Source organism: Lampetra fluviatilis, chromosome 64 (assembly GCF_964198595.1).
Source record: "Lampetra fluviatilis chromosome 64, kcLamFluv1.1, whole genome shotgun sequence".
Classification (NCBI taxonomy): domain Eukaryota; kingdom Metazoa; phylum Chordata; class Hyperoartia; order Petromyzontiformes; family Petromyzontidae; genus Lampetra; species Lampetra fluviatilis.
The window spans coordinates 3432411-3445116 of record NC_136338.1 but is presented as its reverse complement, the minus strand read 5'-3'; the positions used below and the strand labels follow the sequence as shown (position 1 = coordinate 3445116).

At 54.2% G+C, this 12706-nt stretch overlaps 1 protein-coding gene across 1 annotated transcript in view; it reads left to right on the top strand.

Moving 5' to 3' along the window:
* Positions 1–12706, top strand: part of LOC144951904 (oxysterols receptor LXR-alpha-like) — a 40493-nt gene that overhangs the window by 19742 nt on the left and 8045 nt on the right. Inside the window, 5 exon segments of the mRNA XM_078882249.1 lie at positions 6440–6514; positions 7304–7552; positions 10860–10882; positions 10884–11161; positions 11611–11662. Coding sequence (XP_078738375.1) covers positions 6472–6514; positions 7304–7552; positions 10860–10882; positions 10884–11161; positions 11611–11662 — 645 coding nt within the window. The 5' untranslated portion in view covers positions 6440–6471.

Genomic DNA, 12706 nt, shown 5'->3' with positions numbered 1-12706 from the left:
ATATCTCAGCTTTGCTGGCTACAGAGTTTCTAGACGCCTGTGACACACATCCATAGCAAGAGCTTGCATTTAATATCTCAGCTTTGCTGGCTACAGAGTTTCTAGACGCATGTGACACACATCCATAGCAAGAGCTTGCATTTAATATCTCAGCTTTGCTGGCTACAGAGTTTCTAGACGCATGTGACACACATCCATAGCAAGAGCTTGCATTTAATATATCAGCTTTGCTGGCTACAGAGTTTCTAGACGCCTGTGACACACATCCATACCAAGAGCTTGAATTTAATATCTCAGCTTTGCTGGCTACAGAGTTTCTAGACGCCTGTGACACACATCCATAGCAAGAGCTTGCATTTAATATCTCAGCTTTGCTGGCTACAGAGTTTCTAGACGCCAGTGACACACATCCATAGCAAGAGCTTGCATTTAATATCTCAGCTTTGCTGGCTACAGAGTTTCTAGACGCCTGTGACACACATCCATAGCAAGAGCTTGAATTTAATATCTCAGCTTTGCTGGCTACAGAGTTTCTAGACGCATGTGACACACATCCATAGCAAGAGCTTGCATTTAATATCTCAGCTTTGCTGGCTACAGAGTTTCTAGACGCCTGTGACACACATCCATAGCAAGAGCTTGCATTTAATATCTCAGCTTTGCTGGCTACAGAGTTTCTAAACCCCTGTGACACACATCCATAGCAAGAGCTTGCATTTCATATCTCAGCTTTGCTGGCTACAGAGTTTCTAGACGCCTGTGACACACATCCATAGCAAGAGCTTGCATTTAATATCTCAGCTTTGCTGGCTACAGAGTTTCTAGACGCCTGTGACACACATCCATAGCAAGAGCTTGCATTTAATATCTCAGCTGTGCTGGCTACAGAGTTTATAGACGCCTGTGACACACATCCATAGCAAGAGCTTGCATTTAATATCTCAGCTTTGCTGGCTACAGAGTTTCTAGACGCCTGTGACACACATCCATAGCAAGAGCTTGCATTTAATATCTCAGCTTTGCTGGCTACAGAGTTTCTAGACGCCTGTGACACACATCCATAGCAAGAGCTTGCATTTAATATCTCAGCTTTGCTGGCTACAGAGTTTCTAGACGCCTGTGACACACATCCATAGCAAGAGCTTGCATTTAATATCTCAGCTTTGCTGGCTACAGAGTTTCTAGACGCCTGTGACACACATCCATACCAAGAGCTTGAATTTAATATCTCAGCTTTGCTGGCTACAGAGTTTCTAGACGCCTGTGACACACATCCATAGCAAGAGCTTGCATTTAATATATCAGCTTTGCTGGCTACAGAGTTTCTAGACGCCTGTGACACACATCCATAGCAAGAGCTTGCATTTAATATCTCAGCTTTGCTGGCTACAGAGTTTCTAGACGCCTGTGACACACATCCATAGCAAGAGCTTGCATTTAATATCTCAGCTTTGCTGGCTACAGAGTTTCTAGACGCCTGTGACACACATCCATAGCAAGAGCTTGCATTTAATATCTCAGCTTTGCTCGCTACAGAGTTTCTAGACGCCTGTGACACACATCCATAGCTAGAGCTTGCATTTAATATCTCAGCTTTGCTGGCTACAGAGTTTCTAGACGCCTGTGACACACATCCATACCAAGAGCTTGAATTTAATATCTCAGCTTTGCTGGCTACAGAGTTTCTAGACGCCTGTGACACACATCCATAGCAAGAGCTTGCATTTAATATCTCAGCTTTGCTCGCTACAGAGTTTCTAGACGCCTGTGACACACATCCATAGCAAGAGCTTGCATTTAATATCTCAGCTTTGCTGGCTACAGAGTTTCTAGACGCCTGTGACACACATCCATAGCAAGAGCTTGAATTTACTATCTCCGCTTTGCTGTCTACAGAGTTTCTAGACGCCTGTGACACACATCCATAGCAAGAGCTTGCATTTAATATCTCAGCTTTGCTGTCTACAGAGTTTCTAGACGCCTGTGACACACATCCATAGCAAGAGCTTGCATTTAATATCTCAGCTTTGCTGGCTACAGAGTTTCGAGACGCCTGTGACACACATCCATACCAAGAGCTTGAATTTAATAATTCAGCTTTGCTGGCTACAGAGTTTCTAGACGCCTGTGACACACATCCATACCAAGAGCTTGCATTTAATATCTCAGCTTTGCTGGCTACAGAGTTTCTAGACTCCTGTGACACACATCCATAGCAAGAGCTTGCATTTAATATCTCAGCTTTGCTGGCTACAGAGTTTCTAGACGCCTGTGACACACATCCATAGCAAGAGCTTGCATTTAATATCTCAGCTTTGCTGGCTACAGAGTTTCTAGACGCCTGTGACACATCCATAGCAAGAGCTTGCATTTAATATCTCAGCTTTGCTGGCTACAGAGTTTCTAGACGCCTGTGACACACATCCATAGCAAGAGCTTGCATTTAATATCTCAGCTTTGCTGGCTACAGAGTTTATAGACGCCTGTGACACACATCCATAGCAAGAGCTTGCATTTAATATCGCAGCTGTGCTGGCTACAGAGTTTCTAGACGCCTGTGACACACATCCATAGCAAGAGCTTGAATTTAATATCTCAGCTTTGCTGGCTACAGAGTTTCTAGACGCCTGTGACACACATCCATAGCAAGAGCTTGCATTTAATATCTCAGCTTTGCTGGCTACAGAGTTTCTAGACGCCTGTGACACACATCCATAGCAAGAGCTTGCATTTAATATCTCAGCTTTGCTGGCTACAGAGTTTCTAGACGCCTGTGACACACATCCATAGCAAGAGCTTGCATTTAATATCTCAGCTTTGCTGGCTACAGAGTTTCTAGACGCCTGTGACACACATCCATTGCAAGAGCTTGAATTTAATATCTCAGCTGTGCTGGATACAGTGTCTCTAACACGGCCATTATGAATCTCCTGTGAGTTATGACCAGGGCTTGAACCCAGGATCTCAGTGGTGCTGGCTTAATAACTCTGCCAATGCTCTCCGCACGATGCATTTTGGTATGGTGGTGGTGGCCGTGGGGTGGGGGGGATGGAGGTTGCTGGGCCGTGTTTAAACAATTGGGTTGAGTGCTGGAACCGCGATTCATATCAAAAGAGAAGACGCTTCGGTCCACGTGTACCTGACTTTGACGCGACAGTCCGGGCACACACACGGCGGCTAATGTTTAACCACGTCGAGAGAGTTGAGCGAGCGATTACGGCGGCGAGAGATTAGCGCGGTTGGCCGGCCACGTGCTGTGCGTCACAATCTCACGATAATTACGATCTGACCTTCGCTTGGGGGCGGTAGGTGTCGATTTGCCGCCCCTTTCGGAGGAGTCTGTGGTGTGGTAGGCCCAGTGGGATGTTGCCGCGGTTAACGCCGTGCGTCGTCTGCTTGGCGGCGTGGTCACGTCTCGTCGTCGTCGTCGTCTTTATAAAGCAGTGGGGTGCATCGTTATTGCAGCACACTCATGAGCTTTTACGCATGTGCACGTGCGAACATCTTTCGCCAACCGTGCCGATGGCTCAAGGCGAAGGGGAAACGAATGGGGACTTCTTCTTGGTTCTTTCGGTAAAGTCACGTAGCATGTTTTATTTGTATTATTTGATTATGTTTTATTTTTATTATTTTATTATTAAATCGAAATAAAATACATTAAATCGAAATAAAATACAATTCTCACAATTGCATTTTATTATGTTTGAGATTTGTATTTTATTATGTTTTATTTTTATTATTTTATTATTTCCCTTCTACGTTACTTTACCGAAAGAACCAAGAAGATGAATCCCTGCAGTCACGAAAGCTTTAAATCGGAATGGGGACTTGTAAAGTGGACACCTACGGGTTGAGGTTATCTGCCCCGTGGATCGTGGTGGTGGTGGTGTGGGGAGCGGTGGTGCAGCGGTTAGCGCTAAGCTGCGCTATGAACCCGGCGACCCGGGTTCAATTCCCGCCAGAGGTCACAAACGGGTTTTGATTCCTTACCCGTACCCGTACCCGGCCGCACCAGGGTCGCAAACGGCTACCCGTACCCGTACCAGGCCGGGTACGGGTAGCCGGGTATCGGGTAGGGTACGGGTATCGGGTACCCGGTTGCGACCTCTGGGTGGTGGTAGTGTGGGGAGCGGTGGTGCAGCGGTTAGCGCTACGCTGCGCTATGAACCCGGCGACCCGGGTTCGATTCCCGCTCACGGCCAACACCGGTGACGATTATCTGAACCGGTCTCGGGCCTCCCCTAGGTCGACTCAGCCACAAATGAGTACCTGGTGCGGTGTGTAAACATCACCACTGGGGAGACAAAGGCGGCCGGGCGTGGTGCTGGCCACCCACCCCCTCGTGTGCCGTTCCGGCCTTCATAGGTGCTCGCTAACAGCACTTGCCCCAACAGTCTGTTATGGCTATACGGGGGATCTTTGTCTTTGGTGTGTGTGTGCGCCGGCGTGATGCTGAGAAATGTCCCCTTTTTTAAATCCTTTATATTAAGTTCGCTTGCTTGCTTACGACCGTGCAAATCTTTCGGTCGTTTTTTAACCCACTTCCCGTGATCCAATCTAGCTGACATTTTGCACACAGACTCGTTGTGCGTGACAATTAATTTTCGTGAAAATATTTTCCAAAATTTTACACTTTTTAGGGAATTTTTTTAAAATATTTATTTACCAATTGGTTAATGCTGGCACACAATCATCTGACCCATAGGTGGCAGCCATCTGAAGCCAGAGGACGAGAGGACTCTAGCCGCCACGCATATGAAGGATTTATAGTGAGAAACTTTGTTTTTACGGGTTAATTTTTTTTGTCGTTAAATTACTCCGCTTGTTACTTAATTGGGTGAAGCTGGCATATCAACGTCACCTCCCCCCCCCTTGACTGAATCACCTCCCTTGGCTTATAAGAAATGCCCGCGCGTTGAATACCGCTGTTAATGGGTCTCGGCTGTTTGAATTGTTCCATGAGCGTGAATTGCATTGTTGTTGCCATCGCTGCCACTCTGCAGATAGAAACCCGGAGTTTTGAATATTTGGACAGGGAGATTGGTATCCGGTGCGGGTCCCAAGATGATAACGAGGTAATGATAGTCACTGACATAGCGGGTGTCAGTGACGAGGCTCTTGAGATAAACACATTCCTCCTGCGGAGGGAGCTGGTAGGAACGTTGGGTTGCTCGGTCAATGGCCAGGGTCAACGGCGGCGTGGTGTATTCCGCAAATATGGCCGACTGTGAGGGCGGGCACAAGTCGGCGTGAGTAGGTGAAACGTTGAGTTTTATAAGGGCACCACGGGGTGAACAGCCCCTCTCCACCCAGCCCCACCCTCCCCACCCAACCCCACCCTCCCCACCCAGCCCCACCCCACCCTCCCCACCCAGCCCCTCCCCACCCTCCCCACCCAGCCCCTCTCCACCCTCCCCACCCAGCCCCTCCCCACCCTCCCCACCCAGCCCCTCTCCACCCTCCCCACCCAGCCCCTCCCCACTCTCCCCACCCAGCCCCTCCCCACCCTCCCCACCCAGTCCCTCCCCACCCTCCCCACCCAGCCCCTCTCCACCCTCCCCACCCAGCCCCTCCCCACTCTCCCCACCCAGCCCCTCCCCACCCTCCCCACCCAGCCCCTCTCCACCCTCCCCACCCAGCTTCTCCCCACCCTCCCCTCCCTACCCAGCCCCACCCTCCCCACCCTCCCCACCCTCCCTACCCTCCCTACCCAGCCCCACCCTCCCCATCCCAGAGGTCGCAATCGGGTACCCGATACCCGTACCCTACCCGATACCCGGCTACCCGTACCCGGTCGGGTATGGGTAGCCGTTTGCGACCCTGGTGCGGCCGGGTACGGGTACGGGTAGGCCGTGAGTCACTGGTGAGTTACCGTTTGTCACTCATTTCCCAACGTCTTGTCTCTTCTCACAATTCAAGTTCCTAGAATGAACCCACTCGCGCCTGCAACATGGCTTCATCCCAGAGGTCGCAATCGGGTACCCGATACCCGTACCCTACCTGTACCCGGCCGGGTATGGGTAGGGTACGGGTACGGCCGGGTACGGGTACCCGTTTGCGACCCTGGTGCGCCTGGGTACGGGTACGGGAAAGGAATCAAAACCTGTTTGCGACCTCTGGGTCAGATGCGCCGGGAAGTTTCTCCGTCAAGGATTCAGGAGGTCCTAATCACGGCCAGTGCCGCCACCGTCACCACCAGCAACCACCACGACTCCTTCTCCTCACCCCGCTCCTCCCTCCTCCAAACCCCCCCTCACGCCTCCCTCCCAAATAGCAGGAATAACCAGGGCGGCCTGCCAGATTCGAACCACGAAGCTCTCTCCAACGTTCGTTCTGAGCTGGGCGGCACTTGGCACGAGTGCCGCTGATCTTGGGGTCGTACTTCCCGTCGACCGAATTCACTTTTTCTCCGTGTGCCCCCCCCCCGCCCCCCCCACAGGTGAAGGTACAATGAGCTGGCGGTGACGTAAGATGTCATTTGGTTCGACGGCTGCGATTGTGGACATCTCCCAAGGTGCGTGCTTCTAATTCTGCTGTGGCCCTCTGTGGAACACTTTAAACACATTCCTCCTGCGGAGGGAGCTGGTAGTGACGTTGGGTTGCTCGGTCAATGGCCTGCAGGGTCAACGGCGGCGTGGTGTATTCCGCAAATATGCCCGACTGTGAGGGCGGGCACAAGCCGGCGTGAGTAGGTTAAACGTTGAGTTTTATAAGGGCACCACGGGGTGACCAGCCCTTCCCCACCCAGCCCCACCCTTCACCCAGCCCCACCCTCCCCTCCCCTCCCCACCCAGCCCCTCCCCACCCTCCCCGTGTGGTGGCGGTGTGGGGGGTTTCGCGACGCATTTTTATCGATCGAACCCAAAATATAATTTCGAGTGCAAACGAAATGCGAGTATTCGCTTTCACCGATTCTCCCTACGTTCGCACGCGGTGCCGTCGTTACGAGCTTGCCGGGAGCGAGCGAGGCCTGGGGGGGGGGGGGGGGGAGGTAGGGGGTGGTGGTGAGTGACCGACGGAGTTGTTTCATTGCCGAAATGAGTGACAAACGGTGACTCGCCAGTGACTCACGGCCTACCCGTACCCGTACCCCGGCCGCACCAGGGTCGCAAACGGGTACCCGTAACCTACCCGATACCCGTACCCAACCCATACCCGGCCGGGTACGGGTAGCCGGGTATCGGGTAGGGTACGGGTATCGGGTACCCGGTTGCGACCTCTGGCTTGCCGGGAGCGAGCGAGGCCTGGGGGAGGTAGGGGGTGGTGGTGAGAGACCGACGGTGTTGTTTCATTGCCGATGCAGGGGATGGGCGGTTGGCGCCGGTCGGCATCGGCTCCGCCGGGAACGGCGGAGAAGCGGGCAGCGCCGGTGGCGGCGGCGGCAGCAGCAGGGATGGAGCGCAGAGGCAGCAGCAGCAGCAGCAGCTGGAGCAGCAGCAGCAGCAGCAGGAGAGGGAGCGCCAGGAGGGGTTGCTTGCTGCCACCAGCCTCCTCAATACCATCCAGAGCCGCGTGCTCGACACCATCATGATGGAGATGCGTGACGTCAGCGGTGGGTGCGCCCGCGCTACGCACGCACGAGACAAAGGGCAAAGATCCCTCCCTTCCGTGTAGCCTTCAACAGGCCGTAGGGGCAAGTGGTGTTGGCGAGTACCTGCGAAGGACGGCTTGGCACGCGTGCAACGAGCTAAACACGAGAAGCGAACGCGCGTTAGCGCGGCGTGCAAGTGGCGCTGATGCACGCTCTTGCAAGATGAAGGGCCTTGATTGTGTACACCAACACCCTCCCATAGGCCCGGACTTCAAGGACAGTGCATACATTATCAGAGTTGTGTTTTTTTGTTTGCATTACGACTGCAGGTATTGTGGTCTATGCAAACATGACTCCTTGTAAAAAAGGTGTCAGTTTTGTTGCCAGATAGAAGGGTAAAACAACAATTATATTTTTACTGATAAATGCGGTTCCAATGGTGTAAATGCTTAACCCTGAGCTCTCATACTCTGATGGTGCATTGTCTTTGAGTTGTGCGCCTTTTGGCGTCATCTGGTCCAACACCATGTGAGACTAGGCTCTAAGGAAAGCTGTCTCGTGTGTGGACCAATCAACTTCAAGGACAGTGCATACAGAGTTATGTTTTTTGTTTGCATTATGAATGCAGGTATTGTGGTCTATGCAAACATGACTCCTTGTAAAAAAAGGTGTCAGTTTTGTTGCCAAATAGAAGGGTAAACAAAACAATGATCATACCCACGTAAATTCATCAATCGGCTGAAAACACGTCGGTTATATACGGGCACCACCTCCGTGTGTTTTGCGGATGAGCGCGGCGTCGCGAGAGGCAGCTTGCACGAATGACGTCGCCTTTTAAAATCCTTCATATTAAGTTCGCTCGCTTGCTTGCTTAGGACCGTGCAAATGTTTCGGTCGTTTTTTAACCCACTTCCCGTGATCCAATCGAGCTGACATTTTGCACACAGACTCGTTGTGCGTGACAATTAATGTTCGTGAAATTTTTTTTCCAAAATTTTACACTTTTTAGGACAAAAATATTATATTTAATTACCAATTGCTTAATGGTGGCAGGCAATCATCTGACCCATAGGTGGCAGCCATCTCAAGCCAGAGGACGAGAGGACTCTAGCCGCCACGCATATAAAAGGATTTATAGTGAAAAACTTTCTTTTTACGGGTTATACTTGTTAGTTGCTGCCGTTCCTTTATTTCACCCCGCATGTGCGTGCCGTCCCAACCAACCCTGGCTGCTGCATCCTCAGCGCCTGGATTACAGCTGTGTGCGTGCCACTTGGGCCGTTGGGTGTTTCAATTGAACCCATCGAGATCTCACCCCGGACTCGGAGATTCTACAGGGGAGGGGTCGCTCATCTTTCTGTCTCTGTCTCTCTCCCCCCCGTGTGTCTCTCTCTCGTGTCTCTCCCCTGTGTCTCTCTCCCGTGTCTCTCCCTCTGTGTCTCCCCCCCGTGTCTCTCTCCCCATGTCTCCCCCCCCGTGTCTCCCCCCCGTGTCTCTCCCCCGTGTCTCCCTCCCCGTGTCTCTCCCCGTGTCTCTCCCCCGTGTCTCTCTCTCGTGTCTCTCCCCCGTGTCTCTCCCCCGTGTCTCTCTCCCCGTGTCTCTCCCACGTGTCTCTCTCCCCGTGTCTCCCCCCCGTGTCTCTCCCCCGTGTCTCTCCCCGTGTCTCTCCCCCGTGTCTCCCCCCCCCCCCCGTATCTCTCCCCGTGTGTCTCTCTCCCCCGTGTGTCTCTCTCCCCGTGTGTCTCTCTGTTCGTGTGTCTCTCTCTCTCCATGTCTCCCCCGCCCCGTGTCTCTCTCACCGTGTCTTTCACCGTGTCTCTCCTGTGTCTCCCCCCCGTGTCTCTCCCCGTTTCTCTCTCTCTCCCCGTGTCTCTCCCCGTGTCTCTCCCCCCCCCCGTCTCTCCCCGTGTCTCTCCCCCCGTGTCTCTCCCCCGTGTTTCCTCCCCCGTGTGTCTCTCTCCCCGTGGGTCTCTCTCCCCGTGTGTCTCTTCCCCCGTGTGTCTCTCTCCCCGTGGGTCTCTCTCCCCGTGTGTCTCTCCCGTGTCTCCCCCCCGTCTCTCTCCCCCCGTGTCTCTCCCCGTGTCTCCTCCCCTGTGTCTCTCCCCGTGTCTCTCCCCTGTGTCCTCCCCCCCCCCCCCCGTGTCCTCCCCCCCCCGTGTCTCCCCCCCCATCTCTCCCCCGTGTCTCTACCCTCCGTGTCTCCCCCCCGTGTCTCTCCCCCCCCCCACCCCCCGTGTCTCCCCCCCCCTCGTGTCTCCCCCCGTCCTCTCTCCCACCGTGCCTCTCTCCCCCCCGTGTCTCTCCCCGTGTCTCTCCCCCGTGTCTCCCGTGTCTCTCTCTCCCCGTGTCTCTCCCCCCATGTCTCTCTCCCCCGTGTCTCCCCCCCCGTGTCTCTCCCCCCCCCCCCCCGTGTCCTCCCCCCGTCTCTCCCCATGTCTCTCCCCGTGGTCTCTCCCCTGTGTCTCTCCCCGTGTCTCTCCCCTGTGTCTCCTCCCCCCCCCCCCTGTGTCTCCCCCCCGTGTCTCCCCCCCCATCTCTCCCCCGTGTCTCTACCCTCCGTGTCTCCCCCCCGTGTCTCTCCCCCCCCACCCCCCCGTGTCTCCCCCCCCCCCCCCCGTGTCTCCCCCCGTCTCTCTCCCACCGTGCCTCTTTCCCCCCGTGTCTCTCCGCGTGTCTCTCCCCGTGTCCTCCCGTGTCTCTCTCTCCCCGTGTCTCTCCCCCATGTCTCTCTCCCCCGTGTCTCCCCCCCGTGTCTCTCCCCCCCCCCCCCCCGTGTCCTCCCCCCGTCTCTCCCCATGTCTCTCCCCGTGTCTCTCCCCTGTGTCTCTCCCCGTGTCTCTCCCCCTGTGTCTCCTCCCCCCCCCCTGTGTCTCCCCCCCGTGTCTCCCCCCCATCTCTCCCCCGTGTCTCTACCCTCCGTGTCTCCCCCCCGTGTCTCTCCCCCCCCCACCCCCCGTGTCTCCCCCCCCCCCCCCCGTGTCTCCCCCCGTCTCTCTCCCACCGTGCCTCTTTCCCCCCGTGTCTCTCCCCGTGTCTCTCCCCGTGTCTCCCGTGTCTCTCCCCATTTCTCTCTCTCTCCCCGTGTCTCTCCCCCGTGTCTCTCTCCCCCGTGTTTCTCCCCCGTGTCTCTCCCCCCGTGTCTCTCTCTCCCCGTGTCTCTCCCCGTGTCTCTCCCCCCCCCCCCCCCCCCCCTGTGTCTCCCCCCCGTGTCTCCCCCCCATCCTCTCCCCATGTCTCTCCCCGAGTCTCTCCCCCATGTCTCTCTCCCCCGTGTCTCTCCCCCCCGTCTCTCCCCGTGTCTCCCCCCGTCTCTCCCACCGTGCCACAGGCCCCACACCTCCACCTCCGAGCTCCGCCACCAGACACGCCGCCGCCGCAGAAGCGCAAGAAGGGCCCGGCGCCCAAGATGCTGGGCAACGAGCTGTGCTCGGTGTGCGGGGACAAGGCCTCGGGCTTCCACTACAACGTGCTCAGCTGCGAGGGCTGCAAGGGCTTCTTCCGGCGCAGCATCATCAAGGGCGCCAGCTACGCCTGCAAGACGGGCGCCCGCTGCGAGATCGACGTCTACATGCGGCGCAAGTGCCAGGAGTGTCGCCTGCAGAAGTGCCGCTCCGTCGGCATGCTGGAGCAGTGTGAGTGTGGGGGGGGGGGGTGGGTGGGTGGGCAGGGTGGCCAGGGTGGGTGGGCAGGGTGGGTGGGCAGGGTGGCCAGGGTGGGTGGGCAGGGTGGGTGGGCAGGGTGGCCAGGGTGGGTGGGCAGGGTGGGTGGGCAGGGTGGGTGGGCAGGGTGGCCAGGGTGGGTGGGCAGGGTGGGTGGGGGCAGGGCTGGCTACACCCCACCACCCGTCTCGTGTGCCGTGGCTGCTACCCCGCTGACAGCACTTGGCCCAACAGTCTGTTAAGGCTATCTGGGTGGGGGGGGGGGGGTGTTTGTCTTTGTGCGTGCGTGTCTCGTTTTTTACACTGAAATAAGCCGACCACACACACCACACATCACACACACCACACACATCACACACCACACATCACACAAAAACCCACCCCCTGCCCCTCTCGCCTTTGCGTCGGCTACCATTCAAGCAGAGAAGTGAACTGTGGGATCCTGTTGCTGACCTACAAGGACACTCGCTGGGTTCGCTCCCTGCAAAATGTACCACGAGGTCATTTCTGTTGACCCTCCAACGAGGTCCCGAAGATCTTTGAATCGCCTTCTAAGGGCTCGGAGGTCAAGGGTCATTCCCCGGGGTGATCGGGCTTTTTGCCAGTGCGGTTTCCATGCTTTGAACGCTTTTTCCTTTGCTCTTGAGACGATCGCCATCGTTTTCATAACTTACGGATGACATGCGCCGCTTTGCAAACGTGAATTGTCACCTTCTTGGTTCTTTCGGTAAAGTCACGTAGAAGGGAAGTAATAAAATGATAAAAATTAAACAGTGAAATAATTTCGATTTAAAGCTTTCGTGACTGCAGGGATTCATCTTCTTGGTTCTTTCGGTAAAGTCACGTAGAAGGGAAAAAATAAAATAATAAAAATTAAACATAATAAACTAATTTCGATTTAAAGCTTTCGTGACTGCAGGGATTCATCTTCTTGGTTCTTTCGGTAAAGTCACGTAGAAGGGAAAAAATAAAATAATAAAAATTAAACATAATGAACTAATTTCGATTTCAAGCTTTCGTGACTGCAGGGATTCATCTTCTTGGTTCTTTCGGTAAAGTCACGTTGAAGGGAAGTAATAAAATAATAAAAATAAAACATAATAAACTAATTTCGATTTAAAGCTTTCTTGACTGCAGGGATTCATCTTTTTGGTTCTTTCGGTAAAGTAACGTAGAATGGAAATAATAAAATAATAAAAATAAAATATAATAAAATAATTCTCACGACGTTTCGGCCGCAATGCAAGCAGCCGTCCTCAGGTGAAGAACAGGTCTGTCGGGAAGACAGCGTCTGAATGAGCACCACCAGGCTTGGCAGCGTATATTGAAGCTGGGTTGGAGGGGGAAGAGCGCCTTGACAAAATAATTTGCATATCAAGAGGAATTTAGCATATTTATGGGAAATGCAGGAATGTGATTAGTACTACTTGTCAAATGCGTAGGAGGTGGGCGGGGGGGGGGTTTCAAAGTCATATTATGCCCGTGCGTTATGCAGGATTAGCAGCGTCAAAGGGAG